The 23,539-nt window shown below is 36.7% G+C and overlaps 1 protein-coding gene across 1 annotated transcript in view; it reads left to right on the top strand.

Annotated features, from left to right (window-relative positions):
- ANGPT1 (angiopoietin 1) overlaps positions 1-23,539 on the top strand; it is a gene marked incomplete at both ends in the record, with an annotated part of 161,785 nt that overhangs the window by 113,578 nt on the left and 24,668 nt on the right. Inside the window, one exon of the mRNA XM_080639609.1 lies at positions 9,328-9,494. Coding sequence (XP_080495735.1) covers positions 9,328-9,494 — 167 coding nt within the window. The remainder of the gene's footprint in view (positions 1-9,327; positions 9,495-23,539) is intronic.

The following is a 23,539-nucleotide window of genomic DNA, read 5'->3' as shown; positions in this document are numbered from 1 at the left end:
CTAGTTTGGACATAGGTCCCACTTTTTTCCTGGAAGACCTCCTAGTTTACCACAGTCAAGTTGCTGGTCACCTCATGTTTTCACCTCACCAGTCCTTGCAAGTTATACAGACTGCAAGTTGGTATTTGGGCATATAGATGTACCTGAATTATTCATAGCAAGAGCTACCATTCCAACAAAGGTTTTATTTCTTAGTACACTTTTCCAGTTCATTCTGAAAACTTCCAGATGTTATTTACATTTAATTTTTATTTGCAAAGTGTCTAGCTCCTGTTTCAGAATACGGCTCCTTAATTCCTTTTATGGTCTCCATCTGTTTTAAGTCTTATTTTAATTTATCTTGTGAAGGTTTCAGTTCCAGGTTTCAGTTTTGTTATTACTCTTTCTGCCTACCTTTCCTGTCTCTAAACTCTATATTGCTTCAGTAGCAATACTAACTTGCACTTTTTTCTTTTTCAAAATAGGTCCTCACCACAATTAACATTATGCTTGACCTGAGCAGAGAGGCAAAAACTCAAGCTGTTGTGCTGTTTCCCTTTGTAGCATTAATTGGTGATGGCTGTTTTTCTGTTACAGTTTTGTCCATTTACAAAGAGTGTGCATATTCTTTTTTCTCTCCAACCACTAGAAGAATCAAACAACTACAGACAGAGCTCCAGCTCCTTCCAGTCACAGTAGATTATTCACTTTCTTTTCAAGTGAGAGCCTGATTGCATACAAATGCACAAGGCACATTTTAAATATGTTTGTATAAGCCTCATGATTCTTGTTCCATTATTTTAGTGGAAAACAACTTCAGATGTGTTTTTCTTTAAACAAAAATTACATAAACCGTGTGGCTTGGCTGAGAAGAACGTTCTTGACAGAAAAAATAAATTTGCTCATAATTTGAATGCTCATATTGTGGAAACATTATCGTAATTCTTGGTTTTGTTAAAGCTAGCTATTCTGAATGAATTTTAAATCCTTTTCTGTATTATAAGTACTTAAGCTATGTTATGCATTGATATGGCCATAAAATTTTCTCACTTCTTGCATTCACGGTAGTCTAATATTATTGATGAATTTGCCACATTTCTGTGTTCTTTAAATAAGATCTCAAATACTATCAAACAGCTCTGAAGGTAGTAACACTGCTCTTCCTGTGACTATTCCAGATAGAATGAGTTTGTGAAAAGCTCATATTTTGGATCGTCATTCATGACAAATTTTTGCATTTAGACTAAAGAAAATGGACCTTTATTGGCATGTGGAAAATGTGTGTATTTGTGTGTATATATACATATATATATATATATATGCATGCCAGCTACAGATTCCTAGCTATGAACAGGCCTGTGGTTTTATGACAATTAGAAGTTTCCTCCACTGATTATGGCTTGAGATATATTCAAGTAATATATTATTTTGCCACAAACAGTAACTCAAAGAAATGAAACCAAAGCAAAAAAAAAACCAAAACATCTTACGCTTAATGTGCATATGTTTGTTGATTGATTTGATATTGACATTGATTTTCATCTTCACTCTTATTACCCCCAGATTGTTTGCCTTTGAAGGATCTCCCCCACCCTGGGGCAAAGAGGTACAATTATACAAAGATAAAGCTGCTCCTGATAGTTAGCTAACTGGATTTTATAATAAGAGCCTGTGTCTTCCTTCAATGAGTTTTTACACAGCACTGCCTTGATTTCAGAGCTGAGAAAATTTTATCATTAGCACATGGGTTATTCTGTTTTGCTTTCTTTTGCTTAGCAGAGAAGCAGAGGTTGTTCAAAGCATGTCTTCACAGTTTTTCCCTTCCTTTATGGCTTAGCAAACATGTTCTGAGGGAAAGAATTGTTGGTTAAAAGAACATGAGGAGGTATTTTGAAGATAACTTGGGAATAGGAAAGTAATATAGAAAGTTTTGTGGAAGATGGAAAGCTTTCATAACACTGTGTGTACTACATCCATCTAGCTAGCTAGCTAGCTAAATAGCTAGAGGAATATCTCATAATTTCTTCTGCAGAAACAGTTTCATGTTCTTTCCCTGCCAGTAGTCTGAAGAATGTTCTAAATGATGTTGCAATATCAACATGGCCCTTCCTGGAAAACAAAGGATTTAAGGACAGAATGGACCTGTGAGAAAGGCCAAAACTAGAGAATGCATGTCCTTGGAAAAGACAGAAGGCATGTTGCTTCTATACCCTGACAAACAAGACGAGTTGGGAGTGGTGGTGATATTGAATTATGTTGCTTAAATAAGCAACATAAAATGAGAGTGAATTATATGAGTACAAGGGGATAAAAAAATGCCCACACTTCATACCTGAATAATTTTGTAACATGTAGCCACAAATACATTTCTGATGATAGTACACTTCAATGTCATGAGTTAGTTACATCTGAAAAAAATCATTTACTTCAAGGGACTGGGATAGATGACATGGAAGTAATTTGTTTCTTTCAAACATTTACCAAGTAATTTGGATATAAGGAAATGATTTTTGGTGACTGGAATGTGTATTAAGATATTGTGTGAGTAACGCCTTTCATGGAGACCCACCCCTCTGTGATAAAGGATGACATGTCATGCTAGTTTGATAAAAAGTCACTTCTGACTGCAACTGTTACTCAGATAATTGTCACTTTCATCAGTGTCATAAAAAGAGCCAGCATGTACTCTGCTTCTCCTGAGATCTAAATCCAGCATGTCCAGTGGAGACAGGCATAATATCAAAGCAGTGAGAGACCATATTCAGTTTTCTGAAAGCATGTGCCTGAAACTTGGTACTGAGCAAGGCTTAATCTACAGTGTGCATTTCAACAGTATGATCTCAGACAGCAAGAATGAAACAATATTTGTTTCAGAGGGCTTTGGATCACTAGATTAGGCACCAGAGAAGGTGTTGCCACACAAGGAAGCATCTTTATTTTGGGACATATTTTTGGATGCAAAATTATACATAATTTAGTGTTGGAGCACAGTTGTGTTTTAAATGTATGATACTCAGCACGGTCTTCCCTATGCAAATATAACTGGATGACATCACTTTCAAGACTTGTGTTGACACATGGCTATATACTTGTGCCTGTTCTGCCGCAAGTGTTTCAATTTAACACCATTAATGTATGCCACTTAGACTCATGTGGTGTTCGAAAGGTTATTAATATAACCATGTAAGGCATACCATACATATAAAACCTAGTACATTTTATGTAATGGTATCATGATTCAGCTTAATTATGCTAACATCCTGTAGCAGAGCACCATGAGAAAAGTTAATGCTATTAAAGATACTTTTTAACCAGAAGATGGAAATGCTACTTTACAAGAGCCAGATGAGATTTTAAGAGGTTGTTTTAGGAATCAGTGATTTGAACATTTAGTAGAAATGTAGCAGAGGTCCTACCAATTGATAGTTGTGTGCTTTCATCATGGAACAGCTTTTCTTCAGGGATGAGCATCTCCTGCCTGATCTGTTCCATTTGGGACTCACTGGAGGAGCCCTTCACTTTGGGGCTAATGTGAAATTAGCACTATAACTTTCTGACCCCGGTGTGAGTCACCTTCTGTTCTTAAACTATTTGGAGTAGCAGGTGATCCAAAGCAAGGCAGAAAAAAACCAATCCATTAAGTTTGATGCTTGGGGTATTTAGGCAGATTATGGGGCAGAGATTCAAATCCCTGATCAAATTTACATACAGATGGTTTGACTGTTGATCTTTCCTCTAGTATCTATGCTCCCAGTCATGCACATCTTTGCTATATGGGATGAATCAGTGTCTTTTTGAAAAAAAAGAGAATGAAGTACATTTAGAAAATGTACTTTCTTTTTGCCTGAAGTGAAACCAAAGTACTTTTTTTTTTTTTTTTTTTTTTAAAGATTTTAAATCAGATTTTAAATAAGGACTAAAAGCCCTGAACCAGACAATTTATTTCTTTGGAAAGAACAGCACACAAAGATCTCTTACACTCCTAATTCATCTTTCTTAGATCACAAAACTTGAGTTTTCTTTTCTTTAAAACATACCCATCTCCTTGGGATGCACTTACTAGGAGACACACTAAGTGCCTGTATATTCCATGATCCATTCAGAGTGAAGAAAATGGTTTGGGAGAGAGGATCTCAGTATTTTCTGAGTAGGAAATGCTGTCCTGTTTTCAGTTAAACAGTAGGGAAGTTTGAAATCGAGGCCTGTGGATAATGCACTGGCTGTTGTATATGGGTCACTGTAAGAAACAGATGTTTGGGGACCATTACCTAGACAAAGGAAGTTTGATAAACTTATGCTGTATGTTTTGCAAAAGAAAAAGGAAAAACTGAACTTGACTTCTGTAGGTCTACTAACATATTTGTCTAGAACAAAAAGCAACAGCCTGAATTGATGCAGCATATGAAGAAGATTTTGAGACACACTTTTCAATCTTGGAGTGACTATACAACCATTTAATTCTTTAAACTGTCAAGAATTTAGGGGTTTTTTTAGACTTTTGAGAAGGTACCTCTGGCTTTAATCTAAACGTATTTTTTGAACTTGCCAATAAATATTTATTACTATTTTATAAAAATAATTCCAAATATTTAGCATTATTAGGACATTTGTTCTCTGAGGAACTTGAAGTCATTTCTGTAGACCACATCTCTATTTAAAATATTGTAATGAATTATTCAATATGATGTAAATGAAGATGTATACTGACCTTTTTAGAACTTATCTTCTTAAACAGAATCTATTTCACATTCTCAGCTAAGGCAAAAGGAGATGAATATTCTTTACAGCTTCTGAGAAGACACTGCTGCTGTAAAACACTGATTTATTATCTGCTTTATTCAGTAAATTGTCTGACAGGAGATGAACCCATAGGATATATTGACTGTGTCTGGTTTCAATTTTGTTTTGTCTATAAAAAGTCAAAGCTTCCTATGAGCATTATCAGACAAAATAAATAATGTAAGAGAGATAATTGTTTAATGAACTTGGAGTAATGTGATTCAAGCCAAATACCCCCACAGATTTTGCCAAAGCTAATAAAAGTCTTTTGCACCCTACTTATTATTTTTGAATAAGCATCAACTTGTAAATTCTTAAGGTCATTTTTAAAACAAGTATTGAAGCCTGTTTCTTTGGACTCATGAGTGCTTTAGTAGTTTTGACTGTTAATCACCATGCAATTGGAAAAAGGCTGATGTATAAAATATATAAAATTTGTGTAATTATGAAATCATGGACTTGTGTCTGTGATTCCTGGTTGTAAGTGCTTTAGTGCATACAAAAGAACAACAAATTACAATTTATTTATTTTTTTACATAACTGTTGGTCACTATATCAGAATTTACACAATATACAATATAGTTATAGGCATAAAGAGCCATAAAACTCCTTTGCTTCATCCTAGTACATCTGAGTCTTTCCCTGCTATATTCTCCCAACTTCCAGAGTGCTAACAAGGATAATGTAGGAGACCTCTGAAAACTTTTGGAGATTTCTGAACTTTTACTATTACATTAAGCACTCTTTTGGGAAATTAAAGGCTCTGATTTGCCACTCCTTCCAAAATGTTATGGAAATTTCAATGAAAAATTAGTATATTTGGAATAAGATGTGAATTTTAACAATTAATTCCTCTACTTGGAAACATGCAATGAGCAAAATATAGAAATTTAATGACAAAATAGTGTCTCGTAGTCATTTAAAATGCAATTTTGGAACAGTGTTTACTACCCACTGGGTTTCAGAGGGACTTAAAATGTAGTTAACTACAAACAAACACATTCATGAAATACAGATGTTGCTTTTCCTAGAAGATTGACAGCTGAGGATGACTTGGAGCACTTAATGTACTTCCTTAAGTACAAAACTTTAACACAAATAATTCTGAAAGTGTTTGCTATAGCAATATGAATGCAAAACCCAATGAGTATGTTGGCAGAGTATATATGTGACTGGGAAACAAAAACATTTCATGGCAGCTATGAGTCTGAATAGGTGAGTCCCAGTGTCAACTTTTAAGTTTCAGAGCTATGCTCTAAGGCATTCTCAAATGCAAACTCCTTGTCCATAGAAGATGACAGGCATGGTCCTGGTCAAGGCTGAAGTCACCTTAACACTTGGGACCCCACAGATTTAAGCAGCAGAATAAACATAAATGGCATGTGTTTATATCACTAACTAAAATGGTTGGATTTCCTCACTGAAATTTCATTACTGAACAACTACTGAATTGTCTCATGAACAGCAAAATTAACGAGGTCTGCTTTTCTGTGGATTTTTGTCCTGTGTCCTGCATAGAAGTCCTATTCTTGTTACTAATAATCTCCTGAATCCCTATTATTTTCTAAGATCCTTTGTGGCAATAGCTTGAGTTCCCCTTTTATGTCCCTCAAATCTCTCCAAGATATTTAGCGATTCTCTAAGGCAATACATGCTCAGCATCTGCACCTCGCTGGTCGGTGTGCACCTACTGATAGGCAATTGAAATAGGCAGCTGCTGAGTTTCCGTTTCAACATTTCTCTCAGCAGCAGCTCATCCTAGACACCAGTTCTCCTGAAAACTCGTTGAACTTTAAGTTTGTGTGATTTCTATCCCAACCTCAAAAATGTTCAAAAAATATTGCACAAAAATAAAGGACAGGTGGGCATAACAATTGCAAATGCTTGTTTTCCTTAAGTTTTATGGCTGAATGAAAAAATAAAAAAAAAATAAAAATAAAAAAAGGAGCTTTATATTTGATTTTATTTTGTATTTTATACTTTGAAGACTATAGATCTTGAAGGCAAATCAAAAGAACCTGGCACAACCATTTTTTTTTTGCCACCCTCAGGACTGGAAATGAGAATGGAAGGTTTAATTATGATTTTCAGGGGGTTTTGTTAATTGCACATCTTTGGCTTCTGTGCACAGAAGCATCAAAATAGTCGTGTTTTTGCAGCACTGACAGTCCAAGATACAAACAGGGGAAACTGTGTAGTTAGTAAGTCAGCTAAAGTATCTGGAAAAACTAGCAAGAATGCAAGTCTTTCTTCGGGTTTGATATAGTGGCCATAAACTGCAGACTAAATATAAGTTGGAACCAGTAGAGTTTGGCATAATAAAATTACACTTGAAGAAATGGTTCCCAACTCTGTACTCAACAGAAATGTACTGATCCTCTCTGTTTCAGATCTATGAAAGTTTGAGTGCCTGTTTGTTTATTGTTTTTCCCAGCCATATTAAGTGTTTAATAAAATGCTCAACTTCTTAAGAACATCCTTTGCTTCAGAGATATGTTTTATATTCCACTTACTTCCTTGGTTTTATTTTCATATAAGCAAGGATTTTGTTGGAAAAGAAGTTGCCCTTGACAAGAAAAAAAAAAAAAATCATTGTTAGTTTAGGCATTTCTAATCTGAGTTTCAATATTGTAGCTTCTTATAGTAAGATTCAGTTTTTTCTAACTAATGCGGTAGCTTTCCTTATAATTTTATATTGCTTTTTATATTCCTCCAGTTCCCTTTTGCTGCAACTTCATTTCCTTTGGTCAGAGGAGCAAACCGCTTAGGGACGGATTTTCATCTTAGTGTAATAGTACATGTGAAAAGGGAGAATGAAGTGTAAATGTGAAGAAGAAAAATTATTATTATTTCAGAATAGTTATGTATGGTGTCTGGAGTTTATCTAGAACACATATGGGCACACATAATGTTAAAAAACCCACATGTATTTCATCCTGAATAGGCTTCAATCTAAATAAGACAAATATAATTCAATAGAGCCACAGTTCCAAGGGGAGTCACCTCAGCTTGCTGGCATTGGGAAAAAGGCAGAAAGGATTTCCTGAAAATCTTCTTTTAAAGGGAGACAGCTGATAAAAATAGTGTTATATCTTCTGTGAATCAGAAACCATGTAGACTGCAAAGAAATGTACTTTGGCTGGTATATGAACACCTGTGCTCCAACTTCTACCTTCTGGATTTTAGGGAGACAAACTGTCTGTTAAGTAGTCACTGTAGAGCATATTTTGCCTTCCTGAGACAAGTGGCAATGACCAGGGGTGAAAGAGGATATCAGAGACAAACCACTGACTGCTCTGGTATGACACTGCCAAAGCTGCTAGAACAGGAGAGACCATGTGTGACAGTCACAGGGCAAAGAGAAAAGGTTAGGAGATGGCAAGGATAGAAGGAACAGATAGTAAACAGTGAAAACATACAGAAGAGTATGTCAGCTGTAAACAGGGTTTATGCAGGTGAGGAACAAGTTTTTTGTGTTTTAGGAAGCATGCATGAAGCCAAATACGCATGTGAATGCAATCAAAGCAGTGGGTAAGAGATACAAAAGCATCACCAGGGTAAATAAAGCTTGAGGAGCAGGACTGGAAGACTGATGTCAAAGCAAGATATCACCAGTATTGTCTACAACCAGTATTTACAGGGACTTACATAGGAAATCTCTACTTGAGAAAGAGTGTAATAAAATAGTGTGCAGGAAAGGAAAAGCCAACAATTAATATCCTCCCATATTTGAGTCTTCTCTGAGACTCACCACAGACTACTGAATTTCAATTCTTGCAGACTAAACACTTTATTATAAGTATCACTTGATGGTCTCTGAGCTTAAAGGCTGATTATGTGTCTTTGAAACATAAACTAGTGTACTCAGCTCAGCATAGCTAAATGTGGCACATCTTCTAAGCCTCTAGTAATAGTGAGCACCAAATATCTGCTCAGGTAGGCCAGTTAAAACAAAAGGAATGAAGTATATAAATGCTACAACTGAGGATCACTCACAGAAACCTATCCAGTAGATCTTATATACAGAAGAGGATTTTAAACTAAATGCCTTCCTTTGGTTGTGGCAGACACTTGACAGTAAAGGAATGGTCCATTCTTCTTTAGAAGTTAAGACATGAAATATCATTCACATTTAACTTGAATTCAGTGTATAGTCTAGGCTAAATTAAACTCTTTAACCTTTTATATTGTATAGCAGAATTCTGTTTTGACTTAACTGTCTTAATGATAACTAGGTTTAACGCTATATGAAATATGTCATAGAATATGACTGTCCAGTATTCCCATTGAAGGATGGGAATATAGCATCACACTATTAATATCTTGTAATTGGAAAGTGATTTTCCACTAATAACCTCAACTGCCCTTTCAAATATTAGCTAACCTGCACAACATTCCTACATGGTATGTATTAGTAGACTCATTGTAGAGATAATCAATCTGGAGCACAGAAAGCTATGACCAGTAATTAATATGTATAGGTAAAATATATTGGTGGTTTTATTACTTTATAAAAGTTCTATCAGTTGCAACAATTACATCTAGCTGTTTTGCCAACTTTTTTCTAGGGTTTTGGTAGCCCGTCAGGTGAACATTGGCTGGGAAATGAATTTATCTTTGCAATAACAAGTCAGAGGCAATATTCTCTAAGAATTGAATTAATGGACTGGGAAGGAAACCGGGCATATTCACAGTATGACAGATTTCACATAGGAAATGAAAAACAGAATTACAGGTAAGAATCTCTTGAAATTCTTCTGACTCTGCTGAGTGACAAATATTGTTCATTTTTCGCTTGTTAAATATAAGAAAGGACAAAAATATAATATGGATTTTCATCAAAAGTGAATAGAGAAGGTAAAAATGAAATGGAAATCTAATTTCTCAGTGATGGAAGGTTAGAGTAAATGTAACAAATCTAAGAACAATGGATGATCTATTAATCATGCTGGCTGGTATAACTGCTAAAAAACCTGCATAACTTCAATCACATCTGAGACTATCAGAATTCAAACCTGATTGAATAGAAAAAGGATATGGATTCTTCATTACAACTTGAAGGATTTTTACCTCAAAATCATAAAACTGAAATAATGGACATGGGAATAAAAGACAAAAAATGTCATTAAAACATTTGATATTTCCAAGCTAAAAATTCAGTGTAAGTGAAGACAAAAACCAGAATTCTGGATCTTATTGTGAGGAGATGATAAACACAAAACACAGTGTCAGGTACTAGATAGCCTTGATTCATCGGCAGCAGCAGCATGCCATTTATTATATTTCAAAAAAGACATAAAATTAATTTTTTTTCCAATAATATTTTTCTCCCATACTTTCTTTTAAAAATGAAAAAGTAGGAAACTTAAATCTGTTTATTAAAAAAAAACCCCAACCCCCAAAATAATAACTCGAAGAAGAACTTAGATACAAAAGAGATATATATGACCTTAGTGATTTCATTGTATGTGATTTTTTATAATCATTTCTTCATCTGAGCAGTACTGGAGAAATGCTGGAAAAAGATCACGAAACTTAATAAAAATCATTCTAAAATATTTATTGCAGCACATCTAGTTATCATAAGACAGGATAGAACCAAACATGTAAACACAAACATTCAAGTCATAGAGTGTGAAACTAGGTTGGTATTCAGATTTTTAAATTCAAGTAACTTGATTCTTAGAAATACTCAGGGTTCTTGTCAGAGGGCACTACTGCATATGTAGGAGTGCAGAAGCTACATTTAGAAGCAATTTGTATGAGCTTAAATCCTGCATAAAGCAAGGCACACAAAAGACAACTCTTCCTCCATTCCCTCCAGCAGGGCTGTGCCTGGCACTGCCTATGACATTTTCATCAGATTTTGGGAAGGTGGAGCACCCATTCTGAGGCACTTCTAGGTAATGAATAAATGTAAGTAAAGGAAATTTCTCAAAACAGAGGCTAGAAGTATTTGCACAGAATATAAAATCAGCAATGTAAAAGAGGATGATGTGGGACCTTAAACATTAGTAGAAGATGCTAAAAGATGTAAGGAAAGGATGGGAAAAATACTTGTCAACTGAGGAAAAATTTCAAAAGACAGTAAAAATTATGATGAAAATCCAAAAAGATGCAAGAAATATTACTCAGAGGGTGAATTAAGGTGGTTGAATTTCCTAATATGACAGTGCTTTTTTTGCTCACATTTATTCTGGACTGGATAGGGACAGCATGTATTGTTAAGGAATTGGAAGGATGTTGACAATTTAACTTTTGTTAAAGCTTATGTTAAGGGAGGATTTCTTTTCAGGATTCACCTTGGATCATTCATGGCAAAATAGCAAGAGAATTCCTTGTTTTATTTCAAAATGCTAAACTGCATTTGCAGTAAGATAGTAGAGCAACTTGGAAATGCTTAAAGGATTTCTTCTTGCCCATGAAATGTGACAAGAGTTTTGGGAAGGGCTGCGCTGTCATGCCTCCAACAATCTGGGAATTCTGTTGCAGACTGTGACAGATGAAAATTCTTCTGGCTGAACAACAAAAATAAAAGAGATGTCTTCCAAGAGTGTATAAATTAAATGAGAGTATACAAACCTTAAAAGTATAATGTTGAGTAATAGTGATAAATTCTGCTACCCATGTTCAAGTCACTTTTCCGTAAAAATTGGAAAGAATTCGACTTGGACAAATGACTGCAGTTTTGGTTCCTGTCCTGCTCCATAGTCCAATAAAAGGGTAGAATGAGTTCTACTTATGCTGTCTGTGTGGCCTTCTTACAGTACAACTGAATTTTCTTTGTCTGAGGATCAGGCAATCAGTTCCATTCGCATTATTCTGGAATAAACAGAGAGGAAAACATGAAGACGTATAAAGACTCTGTTCATCTCTGTTGGCCCTTTAAGTTTATTTCTACTCAAACATATCTGAATATTAAAAGAAAATACCTGAGTACATGGTGACAGTTCTGGAAATCATGATGAGTAAGGCACATGCAAATCTATTTTTTTTAATGCTTGTCAAATGAACTTGTGCTTAGTACAGACAGATCTATGTCCAGCAGACTTTTTTCAGGCTAAAATTATGTTGGGCTTTTTAAGAAAGCATTACAAGAATATATCCTATGACATAAAAACTCTTTATTTTGCTTGCCAGCATCACTATCTGTGATAGAAGCAACTCCAGAAGGCAGGCCAAATAAAAGCCTGATTATTGAGCCTTAAAGAGCTGGCTACCCTTCAGAGAATGCTGTTTTCTCTTTATCTGAGAAGCTGCCATTAAGAATTTAAATGATTCCTCTGAAGCTGAAAATCACAGTTCTCAACCTCCTGCTTTCAGTGCCTTTCCTACACAATTGCCAGGCCTTTTCTGTGTTTGCTTTCAATACCTCAAACACAGAACAAAAAAAAAAAAAAAAAAAAAAAAAAAGCTTTTCAAAACTGTAGTTGCTGTTAATTTGAAATAATTTTACTAAACAAACATTCTCTCTTCTTTTGGAAGCTATTAGGATTTTCTGCTAGTGACCAACATTAAATGCTGCTTTGCAAAAATAAGTAATTGTAGGCTGGCTTCACTGTACATTAGTTTCAAATAACACAAGTTCACTAAGAAATAATAACCAGTAAAGAGACAACTTTCCAAGCTGGTCTGGGCAGTAGGTCAAGGTGATCTAAAATAGAGGGTATTGAAATGAAAGGAAAAGCTAGGAAATGCAACATCTTTCATTTATGCTGAGTATGTTGTACATTTGGAAGATGTACATGCACACAAAAACTGTTTGAATATAATAAATTTTAAAAAAAGAAAAAAGAAAACAAATGCTATGAAAGGATAAAATGTGTCTAAGAAAATATGGAAAATCATTTTCATGCTGTTTTTCCAAAATCCAGTCCCAACAGTATGCAAAGTTCGATTCAGTCTGGATAACTCCCAACTGGTGATTTCAGAAGGGTTCTGTTTTTCCTCTGTTTGTTTGCATTCTCTTTACTACTTTTTATTAGCCTAAAGAATCTATGATTAAAAAGGTTAATGCTGAACACATGTATATTAAAAATATACTTGTTTCTCTTTTAAAATGAGATAGCTCCAAAAGGGTTTCTGGGAATGCAGAATAAAATCTATTTATCCCAGATTATGACCGAATAGGAGAAAGTTGAGAAGATGGATACCAAAGCAGTAAATGTATAATGATAAGTGATAACTGAAATAAGAAAATCAGTGCTGCACCACACGTGAAAGCTTCAATAGCATAAAAGTATCTAAGTATTAATTTCCTTTAGAACATCTTTAGGCTTCTTATCTGCACAAAATGGTTACACAAAAATGGAGGGCTGTTTGTAAATATGATGAAAACTATTTCTGCCAGTCTCTTTGCAAGTCATTCTTACACTATGGCAAGTAAAATCTCCATAGAGTAAGAAAAATCAGATCTTGCAAACCCAATTTAGTGCAGTGTTTCTTAATTTAAGTCAAATGAGTTATTCACATTTTATATACTATAAAAATGTAAGTTGAAAGAGACTTCTAGAAGACACACAGCCTCTCCTCTTTTCCTTTGTAGACTCTACCTAGCCCATTCTTGATAGCTAGCTGACATTGTTCAACGTTCTTAGGAGCTGTATTGGTATGACACTCTGCTGCTCTGACTTCTGTCCTCAGACCTTCCAGAATTAAACACAAAAAGTAACCACGTGTTGGGATTTCAGACACCACACTTCATAATCCCACACACTATTTAATGAAAACAGATATACTGATGCCATATTTTGAACAGCAGCAATTTCAGTCTGCATGCACATCCGGTTTTGCTATTCATGATGCAGAAGCAGCACTTCCAAGCAAGGCATGGGATGGACAATGGGGGAAAAATAATTTTTAATTGGCTGAGCTATTTGTACCTCAAAACCCTTAGAGAGTACACCCTCACTTCCTTATGACAATATATTCCAGTATTTAGTCATTCTTTTACTTAGAAAAGCTTTCCATTTCTGCCATGACTCACTAGCACTGGTCCTATCCATGGAGAAATATGATTAAAGATGAGGCAGTGCTGCTGAGGTGAGCAAAACTTTGGGATTGCTGTAAGTATAGGTCAAAACTGGTGACAGACAGAGAGCATCCTAATTTCTATGAATGAATCATGGACTTAAGGTGATGTCTGATCTTTGATACTTTATGGAGAACAGTCTTCATATTGGAACCAGCATCAGAAAGAGATTAGTAAATCTTACAACAAAATGAAAGAGGGCATAGATATATTGTTAGTGGATCAAGCAAGAGACAGTTTGATAGAATATCAGTTATGCAGGGAAAAATCAGATGTATGGTCCTTCAGATGCAAGAAGTTAACGGAATTTGTTGTAAACAGGAGAGAGAGTCATTGAATTGACTCAAATTACTTGAAACCACTTACATGGTCTCTTGATTCATATAAATTTTTAGAGAACACAGTTTCCAGGCTCTACAAAATACTGTGTCGCTCCAGCCTTTGTTTTCGGAAACCAGATCAGTTGTTGAATGTAAACTAAAAACTGTTAACCTTTGTGGGAACTGATAGTAGAGAATTTTTAGTTCACTGAGTACTGGATTTTTTAGTTCTTGCTTATTTAAGAGTTTGTATATTTAGTTTCAGCAATGGTATTATTTCTATCTGTTTTGTTAGGCAAACTAGGTAGGTAGCCTGGAGCCAGAGGCCTTGATGTAATGTTAATCTTTGATTTTATTTTTTTTTTTTTTTTAAGGTGGAAACTATTGATTTATTTAATCACCATTGTTGAACTAATGCTGGAATTTTGTATCAAAATTTCTCACTTTTCTTTCCATAAAGAAAAATTTTCTTTTGTACAGTCTTTTAAATTGTACTAATAGAACTGTTGTAATCAGTAGTAAAGGAAGTATTATTTAAGAGTATGACTTTTATGGGGACAGCTGGGTTTATGCATCTTTAATTTAAAATATGTTCCACACACTATTGCTATTGCAGAAGCAGGACATTAACAGGCTACTAGGCTATTAGGCTATTAGGCTACAACTTTGGTGTAGCAAACCTCATTTTTAAGTGTTACTTCGGTTCTTTGTTATCACCCAGGGTTTTTGGTAATGCATTTGCAATAAGTAACATAGTTTCTTCTTTTTTCATTTGAGTAGTTTAGGTAAAACTGACTTGTAAGTTTTTCTGAACCGTCTGCCTAGCTTCATCTGTGTTACTTGTGTCACAGTAAAGCTTCAAAGGGTCCATTCTTAGAAAAATCCAATGGAGGACACATAGGATAGGATTCTCTGAGACCCAGTCCTGTGCCCAGACTCTGGTACTTTTCTTGCCAGCTTTGAAAACTACAAAATAACTCAAGAACCAGACATGGTACAGAAATTTAAACCCATAGTAATTCAGTTTTCTTTGGAAGCTTGAAATTCAATTTGCAAAACTACTTCATAGGGAATATCCATGCAAAATTCTATTAAAAGACAGCATGATATCTGTGGTATGCATGCTTTCCATTATTTGAAAATATATTGCATATTTTTTCACAAAACAATGGTATAAAATAGATAATATGGAAAAAGATGTAATGTCTCTATGTATATATAAATATCTGGCTGAAATAACTTTATTCTGCTTAAGAACACTGTCAGTCTAATAATATTTCATGAAGTCCAAATACTGGATGTGCAGGGATTCAATCCAATGCCCATTAACCAGAGGTCTTTCTGAAACCAGGCCATTGTTGTTATTAAAGCTCAATGGAGTTTATACACTATCTCCAAATGTAAGCAGAATGAAATATAACATTTTCTCTGACTAAATGAAAGTTGATGCAAATATACTTTTGGAGTTTATGAATATTAAAAATTGACTTAATCCATTTAAATCCCTATGTATTCTATGCATCCACAGCTAATGATTTCCCATCTCTAATTACATAAAGCTAATTTATAGTTCACTATACAATAGCCATGACTACCTTGAAGCAGGAACAGAGGTTTTCTTCTTCTGTGTTAAGGAATATAATAAGAATGCAGTGAGGTGTTCTGGCTATACTGGAACACAGTTGAAGTCTTATGAAGATGATGTGTGGACTCCTGAGGTAATAGGAGCTAACAGTGAAACACCAGTGAAATACCTCAAAGGAATTAAGGAATGTTCCTCTGAGAAGGTGATATGTCATACAGCCCAGCTGAAGCGCCTGTACACCAAATAAACTCAGGGTGGGCCACGAACAAGAGGAGTCTGAAGCTACAGTGTTGCTAGAAAGCTATGACCTAGTTGCCATTACTGAAACTTTGTGGGACAAATCCCATAACTGGAGTACAGCTATCCATGGCTACAGGCTGTTCAGAGAGGACATGCAAGAAAGGAAGGGCAGAGACATCGCCCTTTATGTCAAGGAATGGATAGAGTGTGAAGAGCTGCCTCTGAAGAATAGCCACTGCAGGTTGGAAGCACATGGATAAGAATCAGAGATCAAGGCAGCAAAAGAAACCTCATGGCTGCTGTCTGCTACAGGCTTCCTGATCAAGGAGAACCTATTGGCAAGACCTTCTTACTCTAGCTACAGGAGTCATTGCACTCTTAGGCTCTTGTCTTGCTTGGCGACTTCAACTACCCTCACATCTACTAGAAAAATAGCTTGGTGGGCTATAGGCAGCCCAGGAGACTCCTGGAAATCATTGAGTATAACTTCTTAAGCTGGGTAATAGACAGCCCTACCAGTGGGGATGTGATACTGGACCTGTTGGTCACCAACACAAGTGAACTAATAGGTGACGTCAAGATTAGAGGCAGCCTAGGCTGTAGCTGGTCAAGGAGTTAGTCAATAGGACCCCCTGGGAGATTGCCCTTAGGGCCAAGGGAGGAGATCAGAGCTGACAGATCTTAAAGGACATTTTCCAAAGAGCACGAGAGCTGTCAGTCCTCAGGTGTAAGTAATCAAGTAAGGAAGGCAAGAGACTCATATAGATGAGTTGAAACCTGCTGGTCAAACTAAAGGGCAAGAAGTAAATGCACAGGCAGTAGAAACAGGGACAAGTATTCCTGTAAGAGTATAGGGAAGCTGCCTGGCTGCACAGGGATGGGATCAAGAAGACCAAGGCACCACAAAAGCTGAACTTGGCAAGACATGCAAGGAATAATAAGGGCTTCTACAGGTACATCAGCCAGAAAGGGAAGGTCAGCTGAGGAATCTGAACATACGTAAGTCTGTAGGACCTGACACGATGCATTCCAGGATTTTGAGGAAATTAGCTGATGCAGTTGCCAAGCACTCTTCATGATATTTGAAAAGTCATTGCAGTCAGGTGAAGTCCCTTGTGACTAGAAAAGGGAAACATTGTACCCATTTTGAAAAGGGTAGAAAGGAGAACCCTGGGAACTACCAATCTGTCAGCTTCACCACTGTGCCTAGGAAAATCATGGAACACATCCTCCTAGAAGCTATGCTCAGGCATGTGCAGGACAGGGAGGCAATTCAAGGCAGCCAGCATGGCTTCACCAAGGGCAAGTCCTACCTAGTGACCGTGTATGGTGGAGTGACTACATCAGTGGACAAGAGAAGAGCTATGGATGTCATCTCTCTGGATTTCTATAAGGGCTTTGACACAGTTCCCCTCAAAATCCTATCTAAATTGGAGAGATAGGGACTTAATATTGGGCCATTCACTGCATGAGAAATTGGTCAGGTGGTCACACCCACAGTGTAGTGGTCAATGAGTCAATGTCCAGAAGGAGACTGGTAATCACCAATATTAGGATGAGTGTTGATTAGTATCTTTATCAATGACATAGACAGTAGGATCAAGTGCACACTTAACCAGTTTGCAGATACTATCAAGCTGAGTGATGTGGTTAATACACCAGAGGGATACCACACTATCCAGGAGGATGCAAACAAGCTCAAGAGGTGGGCCCAAAAGAACCTCATGAGGTTCAACAAGGCCAAGTGCAAGGTCCTGCACCTGGATCAGATGCCAACTATATATATATATACACCTATATGTATATAGAAAGCCAACTATATCCCGGACTGCATCAAAAGGGGCACGGCCAGCAGGTCAAGGGAGGTGATTTTTCCCCTCCTTGAGTACTGCCTTCAGCTCTGGAGTCCTCAACACAGGAAAAACATGGACCTTGTTCATAAGGAGGATCCAGAGAAGGGTCACAGAAATGATCAGATGGCTGGAGCACCTCTTCTATATGAAGAAAGGCTGAGAGAGTTGGGATTCTTCAGCTCAGAGAAGAGAATGATCTGAGAAGACCTCAGAGCAGCATTTCAGTACTTAATAGAGGGTCATAAGAAAGATGGAGACAGATATTTTAGTAGGGTCTGTTGTGATAAGGCAAGGGAAAATGGTTTTAAAGTAAAAAAGGGGAGATTTAGACTAGATATAAGGAAGAAACTTTTTTATTATGAGGGTGGTGAAAAACTGGAACAGGTTTCCCAGAGAGGTGGTAGATGCTCCATCCCCAGAAATATTCAAAGCCAGGTTGGATAGGTCTCTGAGCAACCTTGTCTAGTTGAAGATGTCCCTGTCAACCGCAGGGAGGGTTGGATTAGGTGACCTTTAAAGGTCACTTCCAATCCAATCTATTCTATGATTCTGTGATTCTATGATACTAAGTACTGTAAATGAGCTACTGAATTGAGAAGTGAATAGTGGGAGAGAATGATGGGAATGGATAGAAGAGGGATGATGTGCAGATCCTGAGGGGAGGAGGGGAAAGGTCTTTTGGGTAGTGAATTGGGGAGTAGTGGAGTACTTTCCCCCATCACATGCCCATTTTGTGGGAAGTTTGCTGGGGTGGTTACCAGCACCAATACTAAAGTATTCCCTCCAAGAAGCAAGAAAATGTGTTCACTTTATCAAAATAGGACCTCCATGAAGGGGTATGTAATTCTTTGCTACCCCTCTGAATCTTCATTACTGGAATCTCTGCAAAATCTAATGACTGTCTGCCACGTTCAAGTGAAAAAACCAACACAGGCTGCAAACATGAGAGCCCAGGTGTACCAAACCCAGCTACAGCTGACATTCAATACCAAACTGTATCTGTCTATATGAAGCATAATAATTGATAATGCTAGAAATTATTACAAAACTATTGATAAGATATTGTACTACCATAGCTCACTGAAAGGTCTCTTTCACATGACAGAAAGACATTGATAATTACTTTTCTTAGCTCATAACTTAAATATCTTTAAAAGTGAGAAATTTAATTTGGAATTGTATTATGTGGTTCATTTTAGGTGTCATGGAACAATTAATTCCATACACAGAAGATGTATTATTTCATCTGAAAAAGTTAGGTATTGGCATATTTCCTCACTATCCTTCTAAGTCTTAAACAGTTCTATGTAAAATGAAAGGTGGCATTAGTCTTCAGGTCCTTTAGATAAAGACTATCTTCATATTCAGTTAGAGTAATATACTTAGAAGAAGAAAAACTTCCTCACCTTTCTGAATCAATTAATCTTAAGTATTAACTGTATTTCATGCAAAATAAATATCTCTCTTTTTTACTAAAGTCAAATGATGTTCATGTATGCAAGGTCAGCTCAGAAATAATACATTATCTTAAAAATAGTGTTAAAAACACTATTTAAACCCCCTAATGTTTCTTTTTGTGTTTTATTTGGTCACAGATGTGCTACAGCTTTTTACTGCAACAATGTCTAGGATATGGAGGGAAACCAACAAAGGTGTTCCCTAAACTCTGGGAAAGTCTTTACTTGATATTTTATAAAAGTACTTTACAAGGTATACACTGGTTGGACAGTAACCTTACTTTCCAAGAGGAAAGCAAAGCCTCCCGTGTGTGTTACTCAAAATATGTCTGATACAACAACCTCGCCATTTTTGTGTATCCACAGATAGGGTCTATCCATAGAAGGGTTAATAGGCTATTGATAAGAAATTTTCAATAATTACATTTTATAGTGTTCTTATGTTTCTAGAATCCTTTTTTTTCTTTGGTTTTTCAGGGCTTTTTAGCCACATAGCTGGAGAGAAACTTGTTTTCCAATATATTCCACCTCAGCTATCAGTGTGGGACATAGTGGGCATGTCATTATCAGCTTCTCCAGGCTCCTAGATTCATTTTTTAAGAAAAGAAAAATGTATGAGTAAGAACAAAAGTATCTTATTTTCTCATAAAGCTAATCTAAAATAAAATAAACATGTCAATTCAAACTACTGATTACTTGAGGCAGCAAAAACTAGTTTGCAACAGTTTACTAGATTTAAACATCACCCTGGATTTAATGAATTAAAGTGCTTATTCACAAATCAGACATAGTTTCCCACAGGTAGGTGAGATAAAGATTTTCAGTGCTAGCATTAAAGCCCTAGGATTTTCAGTGCTAACATAGGCCCAAGGAACAAACTGCAGAACCCTAAGACACTCGATTCTCTGTGCGTGCCAGGGGAGAGATAAACTCCTTAGACAGAAGCCAAATCAGGCAACACACAGAGCAGACAGCTGCCAAGAGTTAACCATTAGGATATTCTGAAAATAGCAAGGCATTCATTTATATCCACTGACGGTTCACAGCCCACAGCCTGAAGGTAGGAGACAATGCCCTGTCTTACTCAGGAAATAAATGAAAGACCCTAGGTTAATGCATTCATTTGCCAGAGAGGATCCAGACCATAGTTATTGATTCCGAAGAAAAAGCAGCAATCTTTCTGCAGAACAGACTAGTTGGTGAAACTCTGATACAGTGCGGAGAAGAATTCACTGTTAAGTGAATGAGTAGGTACCAGGTCTCTTGTCAATGAGGTGGGAGAGGGAATTCTAAGATTATGCTTCCTGATCCATGGATTAAGTCTCATTTTGAATTAAATACAGTTCAATTAAACGACACAATATGTTATGAGTCAGTGAGGACTACCACTGAAGTCTGAACATTCTAAAACAGTTCTGCTAAAGACTTACACTTGTACTCTCTCTAAGGCTCAGTCAATCTTGAGCAACTTTTTGCAACAGGACACGTTTCTGGTTATGGCACCATTGTGAGGGAAGCTTTGTGGTTTTAAACCTTCCTCTTCCTGAGTGAATAGAAACCATAACTCCTATAGGCTGGGTAAGCATTCAGATCAATAAGTTGTTACATGAAGAGTAGAGAGTAACAATCACTGGTAGCTCAGCTACTATTACCTGGTAAACATCTCTACAGAAAAAAATCTTAGTAGAGTTGTGTGAGAGCAGTATCATGTAAAGCAAGAACAGCACAGTGAAATCCTGTTCAGGGCTGCTGCGTGGGCACACATCTGAGAGAATTCTAACATATGTAAGTATTGGCAGTAAAAAAATACCTGTGGAAACTCGGTAGTGATCTTACTTGTTACATATTGTAGCTCAGTGGAGATGTCACCAGCTATTCCCCAGCTATCAGGGACAGACATGATGGGGCACTTAAGAGAAAGCTGCACAGGCTTTTATAAGGTAATAGCTTTTTTTTTTTTTTTTTTTTTTTTTAGTTCTCCAATTTAAAGTGACTAACCTTATCCTGCTGAAATTATCTTCATAAGTAATCTATATTGTTAGTCTTCTTACACAGTGTCGCTTTCTTTTAAGGCTCTCTCACTTTATGCCACCCCTACATATTTGTATTAAGAAAGAATGTCAAACAGGTATCTTAACAAAATTTATAAAATCCTGGTGTGAACAGACCTCACTGTCCCCAAGGTAAAACCTCCCACTTTTGCCAGTAACAACACTAAGAATAGCTATGTTTTTTTTAATTTACTTCTGTCAAAGCATTTGAAAGAGTTTAAACCTACTGATGTTTGTATTAATAGAAACCAGTAACATAGTTTCTTCCTCTCTGCTGGGCATGAAACAGTTCCTGAATAAAAGAACCTTGTGAAACTGAGACATTTCTGGATATTTGCCACCCATGAGGATTTTTTTTATATTAAAATTATCCAGACATCTCCAAGATCGGATGGTCTTGGAGGTCTGCCAACCTTATGAAGTTTAACCATGCCAAGTGCAAGGTCCTACACTTGGGTCGGAGCAATCTCAGGCACAGCTACAGGTTGGGCAGAGAAGAGATTCAGAGCAACCCTGCAGAGAAGGACTTTGGGGTGTTGGTTGATGAGAAAATGAACATGAGCCGGCTTCAGTGTGCGCTCGCAGCCTAGAAAGCCAACCCTATCCTGGACTGCATCAAAAGGAGCATGACCAGCAGGTCGAAGGAGGTGATCCTGCCCCTCTACTCTGCTCTTGTGAGACCTCACTTGAAGTATTGTGTGCAGTTCTGGTGTCCTCAACATAAAAAGGACATGGAACTGTTGGAACAAGTCCAGAGGAGGGCCACGAGGATGATCAGGGGACTGGAGCACCTCCTGTACGAAGACAGGCTGAGAAAGTTGGGGCTGTTCAGCCTGGAGAAGAGAAGGCTGCGTGGAGACCTGGTAACAGCCTTCCAGTATCTGAAGGGAGGTCATAAGGATGCTGGGGATGGACTATTCATGAGGGACTGTAGTGACAGGACAAGGGGTAATGGGTTCAAACTTAAACAGGGGAAGTTTAGATTGGATCTAAGGAAGAAATTCTTTACTGAGAGGGTGGTGAGGCACTGGAATGGGTTGCCCAGGGAGGTTGTGAATGTTTCATCCCTGGTAGTGTTCAAGGCCAGGTTAGACAAAGCCTTGGGTGACGTGGTTTAGTGTGAGGTGGAGGCTTGGAACTAGATGATCTTAAGGTCCTTTCCAACCCTAACTATTCTATGATTCTAAATTCAGAGTATCCACCACAGGGCCATAAGTGATGTAATATGTATCTCTATTTCCATAAAAACCTAAATAACACAATAACCGTCTTTCAATCTTACAATAATTTTCTTAATCAGTATTTGAGTATTCTTGCTGTCACTTTTTCACTTAATTAATTTAAATTTACTTCATTTTTGTATAACATCGTCAGTGTTAAAACTCTCTAGAACTCATAATGATTATCAGAATGTAGATTAGCATAGTGAAAATTTGTGCACGAAGTGTAAAGGATATGTCTAAGGACATGTCAAAACTTCTAGATGGTACAGCATCATCAATGTTTGCATTAATAAGCTAATAACTTAAGATTGCAATATAATGCATATATAAGTTTAAGGGTGCAAACGGTAAAGGACTGTGAGAGACTCATGCAAAAGTAAAATGCAGAATGAGGAAAAATATTTCAGAAAAAATAAGGCTTGCAAAATATCTCTGTATTAGAATAGCTTTTTCACGCAGATTCTATTAGTATGTCATTCTCTTCATTATTATGCATGGATGCTGGGCAGTGGAGTACATTTTAAAGACCCAAATTCAGGTTCAGCTCAAAATGTTTAACCTAGACAGGTCCTAACCATTATCAAGACTGAAGAAACTGACACTTCCAAATGCCAGCCCAGAAAAGTTTGAAATGGGGATACAAACAATAAGATGTGTCTCTGATTTCAATTAGAAAAATTATGTTCTTCCTGTGGGTGACCATGGTCTCCATCAGACTTAACATGTCCACTAAGTGTTTACAAGATTATGATGAACTTAATTAGCATTAATGACAGTATATCCAGATAAAAGAAATAATGCATTGTGGAAAGTCTTGCAAAATGTTAACAATTCTCACCATTGACCAAAATCCAAAATTCAAACTTAAATTCTCCACAATACAGAAGCAAAGAATGGGACCTGAAAACCCCCTCTGTGCAGTTTCTAACAGAGATGTGCATTTTCTGCCCACTCTCTGAGCTAAATAGAAGCTCAGTAGACCTGTCATTGTGCCGTCAAGCCCAAGCTAATGTATTCTGC

Source organism: Psittacula echo (assembly GCF_963264785.1).
Source record: "Psittacula echo genome assembly, chromosome: 2".
In the NCBI taxonomy this organism is placed as follows: domain Eukaryota; kingdom Metazoa; phylum Chordata; class Aves; order Psittaciformes; family Psittacidae; genus Psittacula; species Psittacula echo.
Note: the sequence above shows the minus strand (reverse complement) of the source record. Positions and strands in the feature narration are given on the sequence as shown.